At 38.2% G+C, this 26,594-nt stretch overlaps 1 protein-coding gene across 3 annotated transcripts; it reads left to right on the top strand.

Annotated features, from left to right (window-relative positions):
- Positions 1-32: 32 nt before the first annotated feature.
- DDIAS (DNA damage induced apoptosis suppressor) lies at positions 33-26,573 on the top strand. 3 transcript variants are annotated; one of them, XM_049890434.1, is made up of 7 exons: positions 33-132; positions 3,529-3,689; positions 5,473-5,543; positions 9,772-9,900; positions 19,607-19,768; positions 20,676-20,793; positions 23,209-26,573. In XM_049890434.1, the coding sequence occupies exons 4-7, from the start codon at positions 9,788-9,790 to the stop codon at positions 25,747-25,749; spliced, it is 2,934 nt and encodes a 977-aa protein (XP_049746391.1). In that variant the 5' UTR covers positions 33-132; positions 3,529-3,689; positions 5,473-5,543; positions 9,772-9,787; the 3' UTR covers positions 25,750-26,573. The 3 variants fall into 3 exon arrangements, with proteins under 3 accessions (XP_049746391.1, XP_049746393.1, XP_049746392.1); XM_049890436.1 differs by lacking the exon at positions 3,529-3,689; XM_049890435.1 differs by lacking the exons at positions 3,529-3,689; positions 5,473-5,543.
- Positions 26,574-26,594: the final 21 nt, after the last annotated feature.

The following is a 26,594-nucleotide window of genomic DNA, read 5'->3' as shown; positions in this document are numbered from 1 at the left end:
AAGGCCACTTCCGGCGGAAGAGAAGGCGGGAGATTCGATTGGAAGGCGTCTAGCGAGCCGCTGAGAGCCGGTTGCTTCTGTTTGGGGCGGACCTGAGGGTCGCCTTGGCTGGGTCCCATTCCAGTGCCCCAGGTGAGGAGCTGGGAGAAGAGGTTTTGGGGGACCTCAAGGGTTGGAAACCCCTAACGAGGTCCTTAACGTCGGTGTGAATGAGACTCAGGGCCTTGCCCTTTATGTTACTGTATTTTTGAGGACTGTCTCCTTCTTAAAAGGGCACCCGTGCGGGTTGAAGAAATAAAAAGATTAACCATTTTATTTTAGGCACTGTTGTTGCCATCGCTCACCGAACGTTTACTCAACACTTATTGGAGCCCTGGCGGCATGGTGGTTAAGAGATCGGCTATTAAACAAAAGGCTAGCAGTTCGAATCCACCAGGCGCTCCTTAAAAACTCGGTGGGGCAGTTCTACTTTGTCCTATGAGTCAGAATCGACTGGACGGCAGTTGGTTTGGGTGTTGGTTTTTTTTTTTTTACTGTGCCATCGTAGTAGACACGGAACGAGCGTCCAGAACCGTAAATGAGATGCGCAGACACGTTTTCATCTGGCTACTGTGCGGAGTACTATCTGCTGAAAAGGGGTCTTTTACAAACTGCTTTGGTGGCCCGGAGGGAAAAGTGGTTAAGTGAGCAGTGGGCTCAAACCAGAAACTTTAAAGCTTTCTAGATTTTTTTCCTCCTCATCGCCTACATTCAGCCAGTCGTATCAGCCTCTTGAGTATTTAAAATCCATATACTTGTCGCCACTTTTACTGTCGTTACTTTAGTTCAACATCGTGACTGCTGCATAGCTGGGACAGTAATCTCCCACTGGTTCTCATTTCTTAGGTCTTGTTCTTTCCAATCCAGTCTTCACATGGCTAGGCTGATAAAAGTGTAAATCTGACTAGGACACTCCCTACGTAAAACCTTTTAGTCCCTCCTGTTTGCTGTCAGGTTTAAGTCAAAACGCCTTAACAAGGTGAACAGGCCCTTTCTTGTCTGTCCTTTGCCTGTCTCATCAGCTTTGTTTTCCATCAGTCTAGCCGTGGCCTCCAGCCATACAGAATGTCTTTTGAGTCCCTCAGATAAACCATCCTTCCTCTCACCTCCAGACCCATCCCCACTCCCAGCCTAACCAATTCTTACTCATTCCTTAGGTCTGCTTACAAAGTCTTTCAGGTTAAGAAGCCTTTCTTTACCCTGCAAGATTGGGTCGCACAGCACCCAGTACCTATTTATTCATTTAGTTTTTAAGTACCTGTCGCCTCTGTGCCAGGAACTAGGTACTAGGAATACATTGGTGAACAAGATAGGCAGATTTCTGTCCTAACGGAACTTACCTTTTATGGATGGACTTAAGAAGAAGAATAACGGGGGATTTACTTGAGTTAGGTTGGTGTGGGAAGGCCTCTTTGAGGAGTTGATGTTAAAATTGAGACCTAAAATATGAGAATGATCCAGCCATTCAGGAGAGGAATGTACATTCCAAACAGAGTGAAAAGAATGTGCAAAGGCCCTGAGTCAGGAAAGAGCTAGGCATCTTAGTGTTCGAGAATCTAAGAAAAGACCAGAGACTCTGGGACATACTTAAAGAAGACAATTGTATAACATGAGTCTGGAGAGATACCCCAGGTGGTGCAGTTGGGAGGCTAATGGAGCAGCATAAACAGGAGATGACGGTGATCTGAATTAAGGTGGTGGTAGAATATATGAGGGGTGGGGAGTAAATGAGTTGCCAGATATGGAAATAGACTCAGGACTTACTGTTGGGTGTGATGTGGGATGAGAGGGGAAGGAAGAAATTAAGGATGACTCCTAAGTATTTGGCCTGAGTTACTGGTTAGACATTAGTGTTATTTACTGAGATAGAGAAAATTGAAGGGAAAGAGTTTTGGGAGGAAATTAAGAACCTTTATTTAATAGGTTTTTCACCTATTAAAACTGCAGATGTCTATGAGACAGGCAGTTGGGATATTCAAATCTGGAGCTGAGGATAGAGGTCAGGCAGGGCCCAAGAGATAAATTTAGAAATCACCAGTCTAAAAGGATATTTAAAGTCATGGTAATTAATGATTGAGATCTCTTAGGGAGATAATGTGAAAAAGAAGTGGCTTAGGGGAGGAAAAAACAATAAAGGAGCCTGAGAAAGACCAGCCAGTGAGGTAGGAGAAGAGTGTCTCTTCATAGCAGTTTATTGCTATTGCCTGTTTAGTAGTCTGTCTTTCTCATAAAGCTGTAAGCCCCTTGAAGGTAGTAGAATCAGTGTTTTATTCCCTATTCTATCCCCAGTGCCTGACATAGTATGTACTCCAATATTTCTTTCTGAATTGTTGAGATGTTAAACTGTGGAGGAGTCTGGGTGAGAGCTGATACGGGTCTGACCAGCTGCAAAGACTATGGGAAAGAAAAGAACACATCTCAAAGACACTTCTGGAGGTAGAATCAAGATTTAAGATAGGTCAAAGCGCTAGGCTGCTAACTGAAAGGTGGATGGATAGTTTGAACCCACCAGCCGCTCTACAGGAGAAAGATACGCCAGTCTACTTCCGTAACGATTTAGAGCCTTGGAAACCCTATTGGAAAGTTCTGCTCTGTCCTATGGGATTGCACAACAGCAGTGGTTTTGTGGTAAGACCTGCTTTCAGGGCAGAACATACAAAAATGCCTGAACCCTTAGTACCTCTCCTATTACACAATGTTAATAGCTTTGTATCACGTCATTGATAGTTGTACATTGTCTATCTTAGCCAGTAAATTATAAACTTCTTGAACACAAGAGCCAGTTTTTTTCTTTCTCTGTCATTGTGTTTACTTCCCCATCCCTAGCACAGTAATTTACATGTCATAAATGCTGGTAGATGATAGAGTAATGAACAAACTGTGTGTTGTACTCACTAAGATTTTCCTGGGTACTGTTTTCAAAGTGTTTTTCATCAGTATTTCTCCTCTCATTTTAGGTTTTTTCTCTTCGCTTTTTATTTAACTCCCTGTTTATAAGATTTTTATATTAATGTCAGTAAATTATTTCTTAAATACCTGTTATGACTGCCTTTAGAAAAATTAGAGTATGCACCCTTACAGGAGACCATTAGATAGTGTTAAGAAGACAATTCAAACAGCCACTCTTTCCGTAGCTGAGACCTCTTGGCCTATATAATATGAAATAGGAAATCTGAGAGCAACAAGTGACAAAGAGTTTCTTGTAAGGTAAGGCAAGAACAGTTTTGGGATACATGAAGAAAGAGAAAAAAGTTAGTTTTACCTACTTTTCCTTATGTCATTAGAACTGGAGACTAGTTTTTTAAAGGAGGAATTTCATCTTTTGGCTACAGATTTGGGAGAAAAAAAAAAATGCAAACAGTTTCTTAAGCCAGAATCTTGAATGTGCAGTTACAAAGACTGGTGTACTACTAATGAGAAGCCATGAGTTCCAGACCTGACTCCACCTGCCTTGTGACCCTTAGCATTTAATGTCTCTGACTGTCTCAGGTAATGACGTAAAGCATTTGGAGAACTGTAAACCAGTGAAGAAATTAAGACCTACCTAGACTTGATTTGAGTAAATCAGACTAATAATGGAAAAGTACTTTGAGAACTGTAAAGCATTAAAAAGAAATTATGAACCCAGCTGGATTACAAGCTTCTTTAAGGTAGGACTCACATCTTACACGTCTCTATCGTCTCTTTATCCTCTAGCCACTGCTATCCCTAAATGTCAATTCACACAAATACTTAACTGAATTTTTTTCTCCATGATCCAGCATTTAATAAGAATTATTCCAGAGTTTCCAATCTAACCCAAAAGAAAAATAAAAGCCCCTTTTGGTGTCTGTGCATGCATGGGCATGCTTTTTGTACTTGGAGTCTATTAACGTACCTTATAAGAACTTGCTAATGAGGGAATCAAACTGAAAGGTCATCAGATAATGAATTAGAACAAAGAACTGCAAAGTCATTTGTAAGAGACGGAAGTGCTCTTGGGCTTTAGGATTTAACTATAATGAGATTACTCACAAATGTTTTTCACCATCAAATTTCAGATTATTTCCAGTCCCAAATGCTAGGCCGGTGGTTTTCAAATATGGGCAACATAAGCATTACCTGGGAACTTGTTAGAAATGCAAATCCTTGAGCCCTCATCCCAGACCTACTGAGTTAAATTCTGGAGTTGGAGCCCAGCAATCTGTGTTTTATCAAGCTCTCTGGGTCATTTTGATGCACACTAAAGTTTGAGAAACACTTGGCTGCTATGAAAATGGGATGCAAGGGGTTGTAATCAATGAGCATTGACAAAACCATCTCTAGAATGAGAAAAGGTGCATCAGACTATATTAGCCTGGTTTCACTAAATATTTGCCCCTTCTTAAAGGAACTTTCTGTTTATAATTTGGCTTAACATATAGTTATACACCGCCCCCCCCCCCCAAAAAAAAAGAATGTAGGCATCTGATATGTCCGTTTCCTGTGACAGGTAATTTTTCATGGTAAATTAGTAAGTAGAGCATCTTTGGATTATGGTTCGCTCCCTTGTAGCTTGATTAGAAAGTATTCCAAAGTATTTCATGATGAAATCTGCACGACAATGTGTCCTCCTGGACCCAACATACTTTAATAAATATAAGTCTTTGAGCACCTTCATTCCTGGATATCACCTCAGCAGACTCTGGGCCTTCAAAACAAAGGCCACCTGAAGCCATAAATAGTCCCCATCAACCTACCTAACACACTTTTCTCCATCTCTCTCCATCCTTAACCTCTTTATTTCTGCTTCTACGTGTGAGAGATTGAGAGGAACCTAGATTTTCTTTGTTATTACCAAGTTCCCTACCAAGTATTTTCATCACATTTATTGATTTTTATAATTATTAAGGTAATACATTTAAAAAATACTTAAGATACGTAAAGGAAATAAAAATCACTTTTAATCCCACCATTCTGAGAGAAAATGTATTTTTAAAAAAAGATTATATATTTTTCTAACTAGCCTCCTCTTCCTCTCCACCCTCTGCCCCAAGGTAAAACTAGATCATTGCTTGTTATATTTTCTCTTGGTATTATGTACCTTTCCTTGAGAGAATTTAACACAATTGCAGTTAAATTTTTTGTGTGGTTATCTGTTTATTATCTGTCTCAGAAAAAAATCTAGTGACTAGATTGGAACCTTGTTTGTTTTGCCCATCACTTATATCGCCAACACCTGACATTTAGCAGCTGCACAATAAATAACTGAGGAATAAGTAAATGTATTGAGCTTTTTAAGTTGCAATGTTGTCTTCTGACTGTGATGGAGCTGAAAGAAATTTAATATCACCATCCTTCCCAATAAAATTGAGAAGAAGAAAGATTCCAAAAGTGCTACATATGAAATTGTTCCCAAGTCTATTATCATGTTTCCTAACATTGATATTTACTCATTTCTGATTCTTTTTTCAGTTATTCATCAAACATGAACTCACCATACTATGAGTCAAGCAACAGAGAAAAAGAAAGACAAAACAAACTAGGTGAGAAGTATCATGAAGGAAATGCTCTAAAAACAATAAAGGGAATAACTAACAGTGACTGGCTGGAAAGATCTTACTGCATTTTTTTCCACGAAAACACAAATAGTAAAAATAGTTTATGGATCTTTTTCATTTCAGTTCTCAAATTTCCTAGTAAGTTATATAGTTTTTTAGGCATACTTATTTGATCCACTAGAGGGCAATAAAACCTTAAAGACGATTTAACCAACCTTCCTTTAAAACTAGCAATTAATACTTGCACAGTAAATTTAGAAATTAATCAAAGTTTTTCTGCTTAGTTTTTCATATATTGATGAGTTGTCTGCCCAATTAGAAAGTTTATTTTATTTTATTTTTTTAATTTTTATTGTGCTATAAGTGACAGTTTACAAATGAAGCCAGTCTCTCATACAAAAATTGATATACACCTTGCTATATACTCCTAATTGCTCTCCCTCTAATGAGACAGCACACTCCTTCCCTCCACTCTCTCTTTTCATGTCCATTCCACCAGCTTCTGACCCCCTCTGCCCTCTCATCTCCCCTCCAGACAGGAGATGCCAACATAGTCTCAAGTGTCTACTTGATCCAAGAAGCTCACTCTTCACCAGCATCTTTTTCTATTCCATTGCCCAGTCCAATCCCTGTCTGAAGAGTTGGCTTTGGGAATGGTTCCTATCTTGGGCCAACAAAAGGTCTGGGGGCCATGACCACCGGAGTCCTTCTAGTCTTAGTCAGACCATTAAGTCTGGTCTTTTTACAAGAACTTGGGGTCTGCATCCCACTGCTCTCCTGCTCCCTCAGGGGCTCTCTGTTTTGTTCCCTATCAGGGCAGTCATCGGTTGTAGCTGGGCACCATTTATTTTATTTTTAATTGTTTTCCCCCACAATACTAGCACAGCATCCTAGTCTTGGTACCTGTTTAATCCATGTCCTAACATTTAAGTTTGATAACAATTGTGTAAAGAATATGCTTTGATGAGTGTCTGTATAGTGGAGGTAGTATGTAAATTTCTACCTAAGAGCTTTAAGAAAGATAGTTTCTTCTGACAGTATGACCACAGTTAAGGAAAAAATTGGCAGTGAGGATAAAACATAGATAATGATTAAAATAAGGAACTATAAATGAAAATACTCTGCACTCTAATGTATATACAAACATAAGATTATTTTAGTATTTGGTAAAATTGTGTTTTATATTTAATACTGTGTGATAGAACTATGGCTTAGGAAACGGAAAGCTGAAAATCAGGAAGGAAGTTAAGAGCCGAAGTTCAGATTGACAGTTATTGAACTTGGTACTAGGGATATAAAGAGATGATCCTTCTGAGCTGTTACTCTGGTTCTGGAAAAATGCATGTTAAACATAAATTTGATGTAGTGAGTGATAAGTAAAAAAATAGGATCACTTAACCTGGGAAAGCTTCCTGGAGAAGAAGACCCCTGAGAATAATGTAAAGAAGAGTATGCATTATCCAGGAGAATGAAAGAGCATTTTAGACAAAGGGAAGAGTGAAAGAAGCAAACACACAGAAATGTGAAATGTATTGTTGGGGGGTAGGAGGTGGACAGGGAGCCCAGTTCAGATTGCTTTTTATGTACTATTTAACATAAATTTAAAAACAAAAGAGAACTTGTTTCTGTAGAGTTGATTCAGATTCTTAAAGAACTAGAGGACAGAGTAGAACTGCCCTGTAGGGTTTCCAAGGAGTGGCTGTGGATCTGAACTGCCAACTTTGGGCTGGCAGCTGAGCTCTTAACCACTGCTGCCACCAGGGCTCTACCATGAATTACTAGAGCCTAAAGAGCAAGCAAGAGTCAAGAGAAAGGGCAATTGGAAGAATGGAACCAAATAGAAAATAAACAAAGAAATAATAAGACTGTAAAATAAGGTTCAGTTGTAGAAGATATAGAAACAAGCATCAAAATTGAAATGCGAGCCATGTAAAGCAAAATTGGCGAAAGTCAATTTTTCATTGTGGGAGAATTTTACATTGATTATTGAAACAAAGTTCACTGACTCATTTTCTTTGTTGTAGAATATGTACAAAATTCTTTTGTAGAAAATGTGGTATATAGGCCCCCGCATCCACTAAAAATTTTATAATCCAGTTCATCTCATTCCATTAAAATGGTATATGCCCCTTTTGCGTTCAATTGTTAATATTACAGTCGCATTTAAAAAGAAGTTACATCATGGATAGCTGAGACACACAGACGCACACACATATGTATTTATATAACTCACATATCCCATTCAAACGTATGAGTAAGCAGAGGAGAGGGCAGTACAGATCATTAGTGTTTAGGTCCCGCACGTGCCTTAACCTGGCCCTGTATTTAAGTAGCAGAAAAGTGGCCAACATGGCTGCAGTGTAGTGATTAAGGGAGAGAGTGATACAAGGTGAGATCAGGGAGGTTGGCAAGGGCTAGAACACATAAGGCCTCATAGTCCTTTGTAAGGAGTTGAGGCTTCATTTTAAATAGCGGGATTTTAAGCGGATAAAACACAACATTTTCAAGAGGGAGCTTTGCTCTGTTTTATCTCCCCTAGCTCACAGGTATGTATTCTCCCATGTTTTACCCCACCCCAAAGTGGATTTTAGAGGGGACATGCCTTTGCTGACATACATTCCATCATTTGTTGCATTTGCAAGGAAGTTGAGGTTAGTAGTGCTAATAATGGCAGTCTTCTGTGACCCTTCTTCCTGCCTTCCCCTTGTATCCTATATTACCTACTCCACCTTCTCCTTAGAGATCACTCTGGCCTAGGGTGACAACCATGTATACCTAAGCCTCCACAAAACAAGAATAGCAAGAAAAATTAGGCAGGATTAGCCTTTTCTATGCATATAGATCAGTAGCTTATGTAGATTATTTTATCTTTCATCTTTGCAAGTTTCTGTCTTATTGCCTTAGGTAAGGTAGCAGGATTTTATTTTTACAGAAATGTTATTTTGATTGAGGGGCAGGTTAGTATCACTTTAAGATCTGTCTTCAGTAGTCACCATATTTCTATAACTGATCATCCTTATAAAGAGCTGTACCTAAAAGATTCTGTTATCATTTTTAAACTGGTGACTTTCACTTTGTCAGAATTTAATGATCCTGGTTTCAGAAGCAGTTCGATCTACTTCCAGAAATTGAGAGATTTTGCCATGTGTTTGCAAATGAATGTCTATTAGTATATTTTTTTCTTGAGTGTACCAAAACCAAAACCAAACCTGTTGCTGTCAAGTTGATCCTGACTCATAGCAACCCTGTAGACCCTATGGGACAGAGTAGAACTGCCCCATAGGGTTTCCAAGAAGTAGCTGATGGATTTGAACTGCAGACCTTTTGGTTAAACAGCTGAACTCTCAACCACTGTGCCACCAGGGCTCCTGAACATGTACCCATTACCATTGAGTCGATTCCGACTCATAACGACCCTAAAGGACAAAGTAGAACTGCCCCATAGAGTTTCCAAGGAGCACCTGGTGGATTTGAACTGCTGACCTTTTGGTTAGCAGCCATAGCCCTTAACTACTTTGCCACCAGGGTTTCCCTGAACATGTATGGAGACCTTTATTTCAGAACGTTTATTTTATACTATACAAAAGCCAATCGATAATTTTTTTCTGGTAAACAAAGCAACATTTGAGTTTTTAAAGGGAAAGTGTAAAAGAAAAGATTATTGCTATTTTATTGACTTACTTCTCTGATGTGTTTTATACAAGGATCTTAAAACACTTTAAGCTCTCCTTTGACCTTTTAACATTTTACCTTTTCTGTTTACAAAACTTGAATTGCCTTTTTTTCTCTTCAAGTTATGTAAAAATCTGCACACTAAAAACTATTTTTCCACCAATTTAGGCTCTTTCAAAGATTAAGCTCATGTAATTTCCTTCCTATTAATGGTAAAAACAAGTTCTGGACAGCTCTTGTAAAGGTGTGGAGAAGCTAAGTGACATCTTTCCTGAATTACTGGAATGGAGCATTTAATCAGAAACAGAATATTTGCTTGAGCCTCTCTGTTAAATCTTATTTTCATTCTATTAATACTTTTAATTAAGCAGAAAAAGAAAATTAATCTTCTAATATATTGACACGTCTACCTTCACTTTGAAAGTAAAGCAAAAGAAATCTGTTGGCTTTGTAGTGGAGGTTAATTGATTTTCCTAAGAAATGAACATGTACTTACAATTAAAGATTTGTTATTCACCCTAACGGGTATTTTGTTTTCTAGGCCACAGTGTGAACATATGAATAGGAGAAGAAAATTTCTTCTTGCCTCTGTACTTGCCCTCCAGAATTCGAGTTTTATATATCCATCGTGTCAAAAGTGCTTCTCTCGGATAATCCTAGGCTCCAAAAGGTAAAAGTAAAACCTATAAGCATGGGAGAGGAAATATAAGTGTACGTTGTAGATTTCCTATGGCTCAAAGGCAAGTAAGGATTAAATTCACTATACCAGGACACAAGATTCTCGCAGGGTTGGGTTCTTCTGTTGTACCAGAATTCATTTGGCTGATAATCCTCTATTACAGAGGGAAGTTTCAAGTTATCTCTTTGCTAACTACCTGCCTCAGTGAATAAAAAATAGCTTCTCAGAGAATAAGTTCCGTTTGTGTGCAAAACTTTAGCTCATTTCTGGAATATCCCTGGGAATATTGTAGGGGTGGGTGGCTGTGCATGATTCTCAGATTCTTAAAAAGGACTGTTTTTAGTGATCTCTCTATCACGCAGTTCTTGGCATGTATTACTTTTCTGTGGTGCCCAAATGCAGGGCAAGTATACCTGGGGAGCCTAAGATCCTTCTCTGATCTTCACGGAGTAGAACAAGACCCGTTGCCGTTGAGTCGACTCTGACTAATAGCGACCTTATTGGATAGAGTAGAACTGCTTCATAGGGTTTCCAAGGAATGCCTGGTGGATTCGAACTGCCAACTTTTTGGTTAGTAGCCGTAGCTCTTAACCACTACGCCACCAGGGTTTCCTCATAGAGTAGAAGTCAGAGGTTAAGATTAGAGTCCCTCAAGAATACTTTCTCTCCGCCTGAAGGGAAGTCAAGTCTTAGGTTCTAGTACCTACATATGGATACCTAGTAAGTACCTTAGAATAGTGTGCCAGCAAATATTCTTAACTAGTCCTTTTGTCTAGTTAGCATTGAATGGCGAGAGATTGTCATTTCTAAACTGCTAGACTATAAGTCATCCCTTCAGTAGTTACCACTCTTCCTTTATTAAGCCATCTTCTCAAGTAAGCTCTCAGGGTAATACCCTGTTTGTGTTCATCATTAAATCCTCACCATTTAGCCTACAGCGTAATTCATAGAAAATACTCAACAAAGGTTTGTTGACTGAGTGAATAAATGACAGTATGATAGTGTCTAGGTTGTCTTAGGTCTGGAATTAGTTTCACTCATTTTTGAGTTCCTACTGATTGGAAAACACTAAAACCTGTTAACTTTTGAGCAGGATTCATTTCTTATGGTATAGTGGAAAGATTTCAAGCTTCAGAGAACATAACATGGTTGGATATAGGCATTGGCACTTATTGTATGACCTCAGGCAAGATATTTAACTTCTGTGCATCCAATTACCAATTGCTGTTGAGTTGATTCTGACTCATGATGACCCCATGTGTGTCAGAATAGAGCTGTGCTCCATGGGGTTCTCAGTCGCTGATTTTTCAGAAGTAGATTTCCAGGCCTTTCTTCTGAGTTACTTCTAAGTAGATTCAACCTGCAGCCTTTCAGTTAGCAGCCAAATGCATTAACTGTTTGCACTACCCAGGAACTCTGTCAGTTAAATTACTCATGTGTATTCTGGGATAATAATGTAAATAATGTGAGGTAATTTTAATTGTAAAATTAGAGATAATTCACAGAAATCACCTAATATGTGACATATAATAGAATTCCCAAAGTGATAGCTGTGATTATTGGAATCCTTAGGTGGCGGAGGTGGTTTTAAACCTTTGACTGCTAGCAGAAAGGTTGGTGGTTCACACACCCAAAAATGGCTTGGAAGGCAGGTCTAGCAGTCTGCTTCCAAAAGGTCACAGCTTTGAAAACTCTATGGAGCAGAGCAGTTCTACTCTGAGCACATGGGGTCACCATGAGTCAGAGACAACTCAACAGAAACTAACAACAACAACAAGAAGATATTATTACTACAAATCTATTGTAGGTATCGGGTATCTACTGCAATATATCATGGTGTCTCTGGAGCCAGACTACCTAGGTTCAAATCTCAACCCTGTCACCTATAGCTGTGTGACCTAAGACAAGTCACTAAAATTATCTGAGCCTCAGTAAAAAGGGGAAAGTAATAATACCTGCCTCATAGAAATGTAAGGATTAAATGAGTTAATATATGTGATGTACTTAGAACATAGTGTGATACATAATCAGTAATATAAGTATTAAATATTATTCTTAAAACTGATTTTTTCCACAAGTTATTTCTTTTCAAGATAATCTGCAACAAAAATTTAGTTTGAACAGTAATGTGTCTGGTCTGATAATAATAGGTAGCACGAAGGAGTGTTTATTATGTGCTTTATATCTTTTAATATAATCACCCCCATGAGGTGGATGGTATGTTAGACCAGCCTTCAAAGGAGGAGACTGAGCTTGGAAAACTTAAGTGACTTGCCCCAAACCACACAGCCAAGCAGTGAATGACAGAAACATATTCAAGCCCAAATAACCTGACTACTGTCTATTTGCATAATAACTATATTACCTCCAAATTAGCAGTAGAATTTGTACCCAGAATGACATCTGGAAAGGAGGACCTGGAATGGACCATTTAGGAACATAAAATCCACAACACTTGGTCCTTCCCTATGGAAACGTTCCACAGAAATACACGTAGTCTGTTTTCTGCATATATCACATTGATAATTCCACCAAAAAGTCTGTTCCCGTTTTTTCTGGCACTTTTCGAATGTTGTTTCTGTTTTCCTTTTTCTTATATGGATTCGTTTGTAAGCAACAAAGGAAACAGAAAGTCCTCACTTTCATTTCCTTTTATACCACAGCAAGGAAGTTCCCTGGGTAGCACACATGGTTAAGTGTTCAACTACTAACCAAAAGGTTGGTGATTCAAGCCCACCCCACCCCAGAGGCGCCTTGGAAGACAGGCCTGGCAGTGTGCTTCCAAAGGGTCACAGCCTTGAAAACCCTGTGGAGCTGTTCTTCTCAGCGCACATGGGTCACCATGAGTCAGAATCAACTTGACAGCAACTACCACCACCAATGATAACATAGCATAGCAAGTTCATGAGAGAGGAGTTTCACACTCTAGCCTTGGCAGAGGATCTTAGAGACAGTGAAGAGCAAAAAGACTGCTCTCTAAAGATTTTCCTTGAGCCCCAAATCCTTAGTGACAACAGCCATAATAGGTGTTCTGTATTTTATGGGGTTAACTTTTTTTTTTTTTATATAACCTCCAAGTGAGACATGTTTATAGATTGGAGCAGTGGTGGTTTGCAAGCCATATTCTGCAGAGCCTTAGGGCTCTATGGTAGTGCCTCTGGAGGGAGGCAGGGACTAGGGCAGTAGGTAGGGCTCTGGGGCCCCCACCTTAGTTTCAACAAGAGTAGTTCATTCTCATCTTTTTATATTAGGACCGTAAGTTCGATTTCTTTTGAAGAAGGGTTCTGTGTGGTACAGATCAAAAGAGAGAGCAATATTTTTAAAAGTTTGATCCTCCATAGGAGATTATTATATGCATTTTCAATAAATTGTGTATGTGTGTTTTGGGTTTTTAGCAGGTATGTCTGTATGTATATATATGCTTTATGTGTGTATGTGTATATATATGTATGTATATATACACATAAACATAGATTCTCACAAAAATAATTATGAACAAGGGAGGGGACTTATTTATCCAGCTAAGCTCTCCATCCTTCCCAAACACATGCAAATTGCCCTTCTGGGGGACCACCATAAGACCCTTGGCCCCTTTAGCCCAGAAATCTGACACTAAGAACTTTCTTTTTCTGTCTTAAAATGGGAATCATAACTCAGAGCCTGTCTACCTATCCTCTTCCCCATTACTCCAACCACCCAAAAAGTTTGTATCATTTACTTAAGTCATATTGAATTTAACACGTTGTTGTTAGGTGCTGTCAAGTCAATTCCAACTCATAGCGACCCTATGTACAACAGGTTGAAACACTGCCCGGTCCTGCATTGTCCTCACAATTGCTGCTATGCTTGAGCCCATTGTTGCAGCCACTGTGTCAGTCCATCTTGTTGAAGGTCTTCCTCTTTTTTGCTGACCCTCTACTTTACAGTCATGATGTCTTTCTCCGGGGACTGGTCCCTCCTGATAATATGTCCAAAGTATATGAGACCTAGTCTTACCATCCTTGCTTGTAAGGAGCATTCTGGCTGTACTCCGTCCAAGACAGACTTGTTCATTCCTTTGGCAGTCCGTAGTATATTCAGTATTCTTCATCGACATCACAATTCAAAGGCGTCCATTCCTTTCCCGTCTTCCTTATTCATTGTCCAATTTTCACATATATATTAGGTGATCGAAAGCACCATGGCTTGAGTCAGGCTCACCTTAGTCCTCAAGGTGACATCTTTGCTTTTCAGCACTTTAAAGAGGTCTTTTGTAGCTGATTTCCCAGTGCAATGCGTCTTTTGATTTTTTGACTGCTGCTTCCATGGGTGTTGATTGTGTATCCAAGTAAAATGAAACCCTTGACAGCCTCAGTCTTTTCTCCGTTTATCATGATGCTGCTTATTGGTCCAGTTGTGAGGATTTTTGTGTTTTTTTTTTATGTTGAGGTGTAATCCATTCTGAAGGCTGTGGTCTTTGATCTTCATTAGTAAGTGCTTCAAGTCCTCTTCACTTTCAGGAAGCAAGATTGTGTCATCTGCGTAACACAGGTTTAATGGGTCTTCCTCCAGTCCTGATGCTCCATTCCTCTTCACATAGTCCAGTTTCTCAGATTATTTGCTCAGCATACAGATTGAATAGGTATGGTGAAAGGATATAGCCCTGACGCACACCTTTCCTGTCTTTAAACCGTGTGGTATCCCCTTGTTCTGTTTGAATGACTGCCTCTTGATCCACGTACAGATTTCTCATGAGCACAGTTAAGTGTTATCCATAACTTATTATGATCCACACAGTCAAATGCCTTAGCATGGTCAATAAAACACAGGTAAACATCTTTCTGGTGTTCTCCGCTTTCAGCCAGGATCCACCTGACATCAGCAGTGATATCCCTGGTTCCACATCCTCTTCTAAATCCAACTTGAATTTCTGGCAGTTCCTTGTCAATTCACTGCTGCAGCTACTTTTGAATGATCTTCGGCAAAATTTTGCTTGCATGTGATATTAATGACATTGTTCAATAATTTCCACATTCAGTTGTATCATCTTGCTTGGGAATAGGGATAAATATGGATCTCTTCCAGCTGGTTGGCCAGGGAGTTTTCTTCCAAATTTCTTGGCGTATGTAAGTAAGCACTTCCAGTGCTGTGTCTGTTGAAACATCTCAACTGGTATTCCGTCAATTCCCGGAGCCTTGTTTTTCGCCAGTGCCTTAAGTGCAGCTTAGACTTCTTCCTTCAGCACCATTGGTTCCTAATCATATGTTACCTCCTGAAATGGTTGAACGTCAACCAATTCTTTTTGGTATAGTGACTCTGTGTATTCCTTCCCTCTTCTTTTGATGCTTCCTGTGTTGTTTAATATTTTCCCCATAGAATCCTTCAGCATTGCAACTCGAGGCTTGAATTTTTTCTTCAGTTCTTTGAGCTTGAGAAATGCCAAGCGTGTTCTCTTTTGGTTTTCTATCTCCAAGTCTTTGCACATGTCATCATAATACTTTACTTTGTGTTCTCGAGCCGCCCTTTGAAATCTTCTGTTCATTTCTTCTACTTCATCGTTTCTTCCTTTTGCTTTAGCTACTCTACACTCAGGAGCAAGTGTCAGAGTCTCTTCTGTCATCCATTTAGGTCTTTTCTTTCTCGTCTGTCTTTTTAATGACCTCTTGGTTTCTTCATGTGTGATGTCCTTGATGTCATTCCACAACTCATCTGGTCTTTGGTCATTAGCGTTCAACGTGTCTAATCTCTTCTTGAGATGGTCTCTAAATTCAGGTGGGATATACTCACGGTCATACTTTGGCTCCCATGGACTTGTTCTGATTTTCTCCTGTTTCAACTTGAACTTGCATATGAGCGATTGATGGTCTTATCTACAGTCGGCCCCTAGCCTTGTTCTGACTGATGATATTGAGCTTTTCCATCATCTCTTTCCACAGATGTAGTCTATTTGATTCCTGTGTATTCCATCTGGCGAGGTCCATGTGTATAGTCACTGTTTGTGTTGGTGAAAAAAGGCATTTGCAATGAAGAAGTCGTTGGTCTTGCTAAATTCAATCGAGATCTCCAGCATTGTTTCTATTACCAAGGCCATATTTTCCAACTAACGATCCTTCTTGTTTCCAGCTTTCGCATTCCAATCACTAGTAATTATCAGTGCATCCTGAATGCATGTTCGATCAATTTCAGACAGCAGAAGCTGGTGAAAATTTTCAATTTCATCATCTTTGGCCTTAATGTTTGGTGCATAAATTTGAATAATAGTCATATTAACTGGCCTTCCTTGTAGGCATATGGATATTATCCTGTCACTGACAGCATTGTACTTAAGGATAGATCTTGAGATGGCCTTTTTGACAATGAATGCAACACCATTCGTCTTCAAGTTGTGATTCCCAGCATAGTAGACTATATGATTGTCCTATTCAGAATGACCAATAACAGTTCATTTCAGCTTATTAATGCCTAGGATATAGATGTTTATGCATTCCATTTCATTTTTGATGATTTCCAATTTTCCTAGATTCATACTTCATACATTCCAGTTTCCGATTATTAATGGATGTTTGCAGCTGTTTCTTCTTATTTTGGGTCGTGCCACATCAGCAAATGAAGGTTCCAAAAGCTTGACTCCATCTACATCATTAAGGTTGACTCTACTTTGAGGAGGCAGCTCCTCCCCAGTCGTATTTTGAGTGCCTTCCAACCTGAGGAGCTCATGAGGCACTATAGCAGACAATGTTCTGCTGCTGTTGTAAGGTTTTCACTGGCTAATTCTTTTCAGAAGTAGACTGCCGGGTTCTTCTTCCTAGTGTGCCTTAGTCTGGAAGCTCAGCCAAAACCTGTCTCCCATGGGTGACCCTGCTGGTATTTGAATACCAGTGCCATAGCTTCCAGCACCACAGCAGCACACAAGCCCCCACAGTACGACAAACTGACAGATACTACTTTATTTGCAAGGTAGCTCATTATTGTCTATATTGTTCTGTATAGTTATCATAAGAAGTTATACAGGAAATAACTGGGAGTCCAAAGCCTTGGATTTGGGTCTTCTCCTTTTTGGGGGAAAGTGGTAAGGAGAGGCCTTAGAAATACATTTTTAAAAATATTTTTCGTTACATTTTACAAAAGTAAAGCAATGCCACTATCTTCTCACTAATTCTTTTTTGTCTTTAAAAACATAGTTATTTTTCATAAAAATAGGTTTCCTACATGAGCCATGCAATGGATTTATCCTTTTTAATGAATTATTTTTTTTAATTTCTGTTTTAACTTCTAACATAGATGATATTAGAAATATAGGTCAGTATTACTCATATAAACAAAAGCTTGGTGTTCTCAATAATTTTTAAGAGTATGAAGTGTCCTGAAACCAAAAAGCTTGAGAACTGCTATTCTGTATTGACATTTTAGAAATAAGGGTTACCTCTAGAAGTTAAATCAACAGAATATGACGTGGGTCCCCATTTGATGCAAATTCTTGGATAAACATAGAAGAAAATGTTGTCAATACCCTGGCTTCTGTAAGCATTGTCTAAGGACCAGTAACCTCAGCATCACCTGGCTTGTTAGAAACATGAAATCTTTGGCCTCAACCCAGAGCTACTGAATCACAAAATCTTCACTTTAACAAGATAATGTATGGATATTACAGTTCGAGAAACTCTGATCTATGTTATACCGCATTTCAATCCAGCCTTATTCCCAATAAGATTAAAGGAAACTAAGTAAATAACTTCAGAATACATATTCACTATATATGAATTCATTATATGTAGTTTAGCATGTATAGATTAATACTAAGAGACTTCCTTTTTGTTAGGCTATTGCCAATAGTCTTTATTTGCAAGATAGTTCGTTATTATCCATATTGTTCTTATAGTTACTATAAGAAGTTATGCAGGAAATAACTAGGAGCCCAAAGCCTTGAATTTGGGTCATAAATTCACTAGCTTTGTTACCTTGGACAAAAACTCACCCCGATTTGGTAACAATTGTAATACTTTTCTTGTTTACCTGTCAGAAATGTTATGAAAAAGGAATATGAAATAATGTATGTGAAAGAAAACATTTGTAAATTACAAAACACTTTGAATGCATATAAATTATTCTAAGATTTGCTAGAAATTTTACATCAGACCTTAATACACAACCTTTAAGAAAGTTTTGATATATATTTAAACATTTAGTTTATTAGATTTCATTAGAGCCTGGTACTATTTGAGGTTTTATCCTCTAGTAAGTTGCCTCACTTTATTCTGTGGCCAGACTACAACATAAACTCCATCAGATTTGAGTGAGAACGTATGAATGGATTAGTATAGATCCATCTACAACATGGCAAAAAAATAAGTAGTAGAGATCTAATTATGATGATTCAGTAACATACGAAGAACGAGACTAACCTTTGTTTAGTCACCTTTGATGCTGTGGAGTTTTAGGCTCCCCCTAGTGGCTCTCTGGCAGCAATCAAATTTATACAACTCCTTTAAATTTTTTTAGTATTTTCATTTTGCCACTCTTTTTTTTTCTACAGCAGGTCATTAGTTCTAGTATTATCTATTTCCAAAAGATGTATTAAGGCATCAGTTTGCTAAACTAAGAACATGAAAAATGGATATCAAACTGATAAAACATTGCAAACAGCTAGAAGAACACTAAGTAGAAGTCACAGCAATCATCATGCTATTTAATTGTGAGGGGGAAGCAGACTAACACTCATTAGTTTGTCAGGTCTTTACTAGATTCTTTATTTACTTTATCTCATTGTATCTTTCTTCAACTCTGGATTTTACAGATGAGGAAATCAAGGCTTAAGGAATTAAGTAACTATCCCAAGGCCGAACAGCTAGTGCCTGACCGTGAAGATACAGCTGACATGTGCTTTTTGATTAGAAAGCCTTTGCCCATAACGATTTATTGCCTTAAAAACAAGCTAAATTTGCATGATTTTTTAATCTACTTGTTGTAATCTGATAAATTCTCATATTCCAATGAATTAAAGTTTTTCTTATAATGGTGAGAAAAATTCAATTAGATACTTTGAGTATAAATATTAAATATTTCAAGATTATTCGTTACTCTCTTAATAGACATAGTTCTCTTAACAGAAGATAACTATTGCCATCGAGTTGATCCAGACTCATAGCGACCATACAGGAAAGAGTAGAAGTGCCCCATAGGGTTTCCAAGGCGTAATCTTTACAGAAGCAGACTGCCACATCGTTCTTCCGTGATACATCTGGTGGGTTTGAACCGCTGACATTTCAGTTATTAGCAGCCAGGCACCACCATCGCATCACCAGTGTTCCTTTAACAGAAGATACACATTAAATTTGAGATCATTTTGATGTGGTCCTTACTTTATAAACTTAGGTTGCCCTTTGCCCCCAGATCATAATCTGCCTCAGTTCATTAATGATGCCTCTTTCTCTCACACACAGGGTTTTCCTTCAGTTTTTTGTTTTTGTTTTTTTTTTCTTAAATCAATTTGGTACGTGTTATTTAATTAAAGCAGTATTTATTTAATTAAATCAGTAGAGCCAATAGGGCAGCTCAAAAGATGTTGATCTGAAATAGTTTAATAAGAAGGTAAGTTATATAGGTACATTTGTACATACAATATTATTTTAATTTTTACTTTACTTTTTTCGGTTTGGTTTTCATCATATGAAAAATTTTTTACTGAATTGCACTGTTTTCTGTTCCCCACTTTTTCCAGGTCTCATTGTCCAAAATGTGGCTCTGTTGGCAAAGTTGAAAATGCCAGTTACAGATATAAACTTTCCTTAAAAGTTGCAGAATCAAACAAATGGTTTGGCATTACTGTATTTGGAAGCTGTTTAGATACATTTTTTGGTCTTACTGCCACTGGTTTGCACAGGTAGGAATATTTAAAGCACCTTTCTTCCTAGCTACTCCTTTAGTATGTCAACAGGACTTATGCATTTCGTAAAAAAGATGCTCAGTCGACCTCAGATCGTCAGTTTTTTCAAAGATAATCAAGTGGGAGCTTTTTATTTCCTGAGTGCATATTGTGGTGATATCAAACCAGGACCTTTTTATTCAGGCCAACTAAGCTATACTTAAAATATTGACTTAAATTACAAAAAGAAAGTGAAATCATTTCAGATTGAAGGTTTATCCAAATTCGAGGTTAGCATTCAAGTGGCTAAGGTCCCTTGAGGCAGAAGAAGCTATTTGAGAGAATGATTTGCGTAACAGAAATTGAAATTTTGTCATTTCGTTCCTTTGTGTTTCAACTTTATGTGCATGCTTTGACCTATTAAGATGTCCGAGAATGTAAGAATATATGTGAACAATTGAAACATTTCCTCCCCATCAGTCTTCTACCTCTTCCCATAATCACTTGGCAGAAGAAATCTATGCCCATGTCCTTCTGGTTAAGGGCAAACCGAGGTTCCAGCAGGGGGACCACAGCCAGGATTGGCAAGAACAAGGAGAAACTTCCCTCTGTTTTGAGGAGAGGGGCTAGAGGGCCCACTGCTATTCCCATTGCCACTTTTATTTTTCTCTAGAATATTTAAAATTGCTGGGCCTAGTTATTAGGCACATGTCTACCTTATTCACACTTAATCAACTGTTTTTGTTTTTCTAGGCTATGGGGAGTTAGAGGGAACAAAATGCTTATCTTTTGAAATCACTTTTTTCTCTATATGTAAAACAAAAGGTTCATGCTACATTTTCAAACTAATTGTCTTTCTGATTTTATGGCAGGTTAGAATTTCAAAGTTTATCTTTTCACATATTTTACTTTCTTTCCAATCAAGGTACATTGAAGATCCTAATGAAATTCCAGAAACACTGGACAGTGATACAACTCAGAACCTATTAACTAAAGCAGCTGAGACTTGCTTTGTTGGACAAAGCTTTATTTTTGGAGTGACGGTAATTGAGACTAGCTTTCTTTTTCGTATTCTGTTAACATTTCCACTGTAATGAAATGATTTGAATTTTCTAAATAGTTCTTAGGCGTTATATAATCGTAAAGCCTGGGAAAACACTTTAAACTGTATAAAAATAGCCTATATGTGATCTGTTAAAACACCATGTGTGTCAACTTCCCCTTTTAAGAGTCAGAAGACCCTAGTTTAGGTAATGCTTTCAAAAAATCTAAATTTATTATAAATTTGAAAATCTTAAACTTATTGTTTTGATATTTGATACTTATTTTACCCTCCAAATTTTGTTCAAGCTGTGTAGTAAAACTTTAATCAACTCTCCACCTTTTTAATCCTATTATCTATAAAAAGAATAGAAGGAGGGAACTAACATTGAAAACAATGTATGTGAGTATTGATAAGAACTCTAAGAATAGGTTAAGAAGGATGGTCTTAATTATAAAAGTCGCTTCAGAAGTTAAAAGATTGTACTAACTCTGAAGGATTGGTCACTTATTCTTTTTGTCAAATACTTACTGAATACCTACTGTGTATAGGTATTGTGCCTACAAAATAGATATGTTGCCTATTAGTAATGGAACTTTTTGTTGTTGTTGTTTAACTTTTAAGAAATGGGATTTTAGCTTTCATTCTGAATGAAGGTCTATCAATTTGACTTCATGAAATTTCTTTGAGCCTTAGGATTCAGTCCTTTTTGGAAGAAACCTTACAATTGATTTAGTCATTTTCAGAATATAGTATTTTCACTCTGCGTATGAGAAAACAAATTCAGAGAGACTAAAAACAAATTCAGAGAGGCTAGGTCACACAGCTAGTGAATGGCAAAAGCCAAGATGAAAAATTAGGGCTTCTAGTTGATTCCTAGTTAAGAATTTTTTTTTTAATTCTAACTCTAATTCTACATTAAACAATGTGTACATATTTTAACACTTATAAAAGTGATTTTAGACTTACACATTAGGAAAAATTACATCGTAGTTTAAAAATAAAAGTTAAAATGTAGACCTTTAATAGGCAGGGCCACTTTTAGAGTTCTAGTGGCTAAGATCTCTTGAGGTGGAAGAATTGCCCCATCCACCAGTCAACTGAATCCAGATTAGATGGATTAAATCAAATTACCTTTTCTCTCCTGGGGTTCTGCAAGAAAATTAAACCACACAGAAAATGATTTTAGGAACTGTTTTCTCAATTCTCCCAGGAAATGGTACATAGCTAGTACTACTGTAGATGCATAGGAGAAAAGTTGGTTTGTTCTTTACAATAGATGTCTTAAGGCATTAGGGCTTGAAAAGGCCTGAAGAATGTTAACATCAGAGTTCTTTGGAGCCAAAGCCTCACTGGGAGAAGTAAATTAACTCAGACCTGTGGAAGCAGACAAAGAAGTTAGCCATAAAATAGACTACAAAGCTGTATCAACCCTTTGGGGTTGGTATAGTTTGTTATCTTGGTATCAGAAACCTTTTCTCTGAAATTCTGAATATATTTATGCTATTTATATTTCTGGAACCATTTTCTGTCTCATTTATGCTAAAAAGGAACAAATGAAGTTTTTGACCACAGTGGAACAGGGTTTTAAAAAGGGAAATAAAAGACTCCACAACTGAACAGTGAGAAAAACCCAAAAGGAAGGTGAAACTGAGAGCTTTATTTTGTTAAAACCTTAGAAGATTCTTTAAAAATAAATAAATAAATAAAGGAAGACATTCCCTTAAAACTCAAGAGTTTCTGGAAGCTAACAAGAAGTATAAGCTACCATTTATTCAGCAACTAGTATTTACTAAGAACTGCACAGCTTTCCATATGTTATTGCGAACACAATTTTTATCCTTATTTTACCAATAAGAAAGTTAAGGCATTTTCGTCTTTATTTTATAAATGGGAAAACTGAGGTTCAGAGCAGTTAAATAACTTGTCTAAACTCCCAACCCTAGTAAATGCTTGAACCAGAATTTGAAGACAGTCTCTTTACTCCAAAGTTTACATTCTGTTACTCATGCTACTCTGCCTGTAACACTGGAATTGTTAGGTGCCCTTGAGGCAATTTCAACTTACAGTGACCCCCATATGACAAAGTAGAACTGCCCCGTAGGGCTTTCTAGGCTGTAATCTTTATGAGAGCAGAAAGCCAGGTCTTTCCCCCTCAGAGCTGCTGTGAACCACCAACCTTTGAGTTAGCAGCCAAGCACTTAACCATTACACCACCAGGGCTCCTTGCCACTGATACTGAAGGAATTGAAATTAGGGAGGATGAGGGATGGAAAATTATAATTGCTCTTCTTTAACCTTGACATCCCTGTTTCACATTTGAGTCAACGAAGAAATTTTTGTTCTCATTTAAATGCATTTACTTCTTGCACAGAATTTTGAAAACCAAGGTTCATATCCCAATAACTTCTTACAGCAACGCCCTGACTGCAAGAGAGAAGTTAAAGCACTAGTGGCTTCCCAGATTGTTCTGCCAGACCCACGTGTTGCCGGCTTCACTGTCATTGACTACTTCCGTCAGCTTCTGCAGCCTTCCAACTTAGGGAAACTTCGTCATGGCTCCCAGGCAAATAGCTGTGTACTTGCTTTAGGTCACTCAGATAGTGATCTCAGCAGTATATGTGGCTCTGACAGTAGTTCTTATTCTTTTAAGTCCCATGGCAGAGAAAATTTTTCAAGATTCTGGCAGTCATCACTTGAACTCATTTCCATTGTTTCAGAACCAACAGGTGATGATGATCTTTCACCTTCAGAACAAAGCAAGGCCAATGGTGCTCTTCACCAGAACAGAAAGTATATTTCCTTTACAGAGGTCACTAGTTCCAGTAGTTACCATGATCCCATTCAGAGTTCATGTGGTTTTGTCTTACATGTGGATAAAAAGAGTAAAGCAGAAAAGTCGGGTGAAGAACTTGGCTTGCAAGCTAATCAGCTAAGTGTGGTTTGCAGCAGTCATCACGAAGTTGGAGTTACTGACTGTAACTTACTCTCTTTGAAAATACAAGAGCCCCGTGAGCCAAGCAATACAAAGTCCTTCCACAATATGGTGGAAATCAAAAATACGTATTCCCAACCTGAGCTAACATGGCGCCACCATCACAGTGCAAATGCCCCTTCTAGTCTCCAAGAGAGAGCCACGTGTTGTTCACCTTCATCGCTGGGGCTTGGAGAGGTAGCTGGTGGTTCCCAGGATTGTGACCCTGAGAAGTGGGATGATCTACCATTCTCTGAAAGCCTCAACAAATTTCTGGCAGCTATCGAAAGTGAGATTGCTATAACTGAGACAGATGCCAGTAGTAGGAAATATTATCTAGATCATGACATTGACAAATTACGTGCAGACCACAGCCAGTTATCTGTAACTCCCCAGAGAACTACTGGAGCCCTACATACACCACCTCTAGCTTTGAGATCATCGCAAACAACAGTCAAATCAAACTCGAGCAAAGATAACTGCCCTTTCAAGTATGAAGCAAATCCAAGTCCAAGCACTCAAAAGGAGTCGCAACCAGATAACATAGCAGAGACCATCTCTCTAAGTGCTAATGGAAGAGATATTCCTGATTATGTTCTATCAAATGCTTATCTGTCAGCTCTGTTTTCATCTTCAAAAGATTTTGGAACAACAGTTACTCTTAAGAAGACCACCAGAATCCAACCACATACGGCCAAAATTTCACCTAGGCCCAATACATCAGAGAGTAACCATTCTTTTCTCAACATCAAATATACTAATGGAGAAAAATCACTTTCAGAAGTGAGTGAAAAGTTGACAAATTTGTGTTCTAGGAAGTGTAATGTTTCTGATCTTTACAGCTTAGAAAAGAAGCAATATTATAGGTGGCCAAAGAACCAAGATGACAGTTTTACAATTTGCAGGCAACTTACATATCCTTTAGAACCTTTTTGCAGTAGTCCAAATATAAGTACAAATACATTGAAAGAAATGCCTTATGGACATAGCAATAATAACATAATACAGAGATATTCTACTGGCCATGAAGGAAGCTACAATGCTTCTGCTGATCTCTTTGATGTCAGTGCTAAAGAAATGGACGTTGCAACAGAAATTACAAAAAAATCACAGGATATTCCGTTATACTCAGAAAAGTCTTTGGTAGAAAGTCATCCTTCAGAATCTGATTTTTCACTGAGATCACTTTCTGAAAACTCAAGCCAGTCATCACAGAAATTAGCCTTGCAAAGCATACCTGCCTCTATGTATCCAAGACCATGTTCTTCTCCCCCTCATTTTCAGTCAGATTCAGAATATGATTTTGAAGATAGCCAAGACTTTGTTCCGTATTCACAGTCAACTCCAGTTGCAACATTCCACCAAACAAGAATTCATGGGATGATAGGAGCTTTTGAAAAAGTACCTGCCTTTTATTCGGATCTTGATGCTAACTGTAAAAATACAAGGATTTCCTCTGAAATTGACACGCAACAAGCTACCCCAAATGGTCCACACAATAAAAAAACACACATCCAGAGAGCCAAAAGTTCTGTTCCATCTGGTGTTACACAGCCAGTGGTTTCGAACCACTGTCCTATCGCTGAGTGCCTTGAGACTGATATTGATGAATGCATTCCACCTACCACAAAAAAAGAATTTTTTTTAGATAATCTTCAATTCCAAACCATGAATGTAAGAAAGCGCCTTGCTGCCTGTTACTCCCCTGATCAGAAAGAGTTACTAAGAAAGAAACCGAGACATGTTAAACAGAGAATGGATAAATGTTTAATTAAGAAGGAGTTCAAGAATAAGCTTACAGCAATAGTTAGAAAGCAGAGAACTCCTAAATATAACTGTGATCATTCAGGCTGGGTTTCCAGAAAGTCAGTTATTGAACTTGGCTCACGTTCAAAAGTCAAATGTTGCCTTCCATTTTCAGAAAATTGGCCACCATCAGTGCCTGAAACTAACTGCGCTTGGTCACCTGAATTGTTTTCATAAAAAAGTCACCTGAATCCAATTACTAAACTTCTTAAAATTATTCTGTATGACTGACTGTTCCATAGGTACCAAAATCCTGTGTGGTATTGTGGCCAGCCAGACCTTCTTTTCAGCTGCTGATCTTTGAAGAGTCAATAAACATTTATTTATTGAGCACATATTTATGTGACAAACTCTGTTAGATTCTGTCATTTATTAAAAATAGTAAGCAAATTGTTTATTGATTTCCAGGGTGTTTACATAGTGCTGTGCTAGGTTTAAGATGGCTATGCCCTCAAGAAGCTCACACTCTAATAAATGATGTCACATCATCATTACCATTTAGCTCTGATACAGTCCCGTGAAATAGATATTTTTATCCCCTTAGCCTCTACTTCCTTGTTTGTAAAAAGAAATAATACCTCTTAGGGCTCCTGTGAGAATTAAATAAGGTAATGTCTGTGAACATGATAACCCATTGCCATTGAGTCGATTCCAACTCAGCGACCCTACAGGACAGAGTAGAACTGCCCCATAGGATTTCCAGTGAGTGGCTGGTGGATTCAAACTGCCGACCTTTTGGTTAGCAGGCGAGCTCTTAACCACTGCGCTACCAGGGCTCTGTGAACATGATACTGCCATCAAAATCAGTGTTCTTTCCATACCGCCACAACTGCCAGGGCCAGAATTTTGTTTTACTTCCATCTATCCCTTTCCTGAATACCATTTTTGATGTTTTGGTTTTTTCTATGGCTGCAATACCCAGCTCCAACTCCTTGCCTCTACCGTGACCTTTCCCCATGTGTTTATTAAAATTGAAGCATTCTTTTTCTGACCCTTTGCACATCCCCCACCCCAACCCCAAG

This window comes from Elephas maximus, chromosome 7, assembly GCF_024166365.1.
Source record: "Elephas maximus indicus isolate mEleMax1 chromosome 7, mEleMax1 primary haplotype, whole genome shotgun sequence".
In the NCBI taxonomy this organism is placed as follows: Eukaryota; Metazoa; Chordata; class Mammalia; order Proboscidea; family Elephantidae; genus Elephas; species Elephas maximus.
Note: the sequence above shows the minus strand (reverse complement) of the source record. Positions and strands in the feature narration are given on the sequence as shown.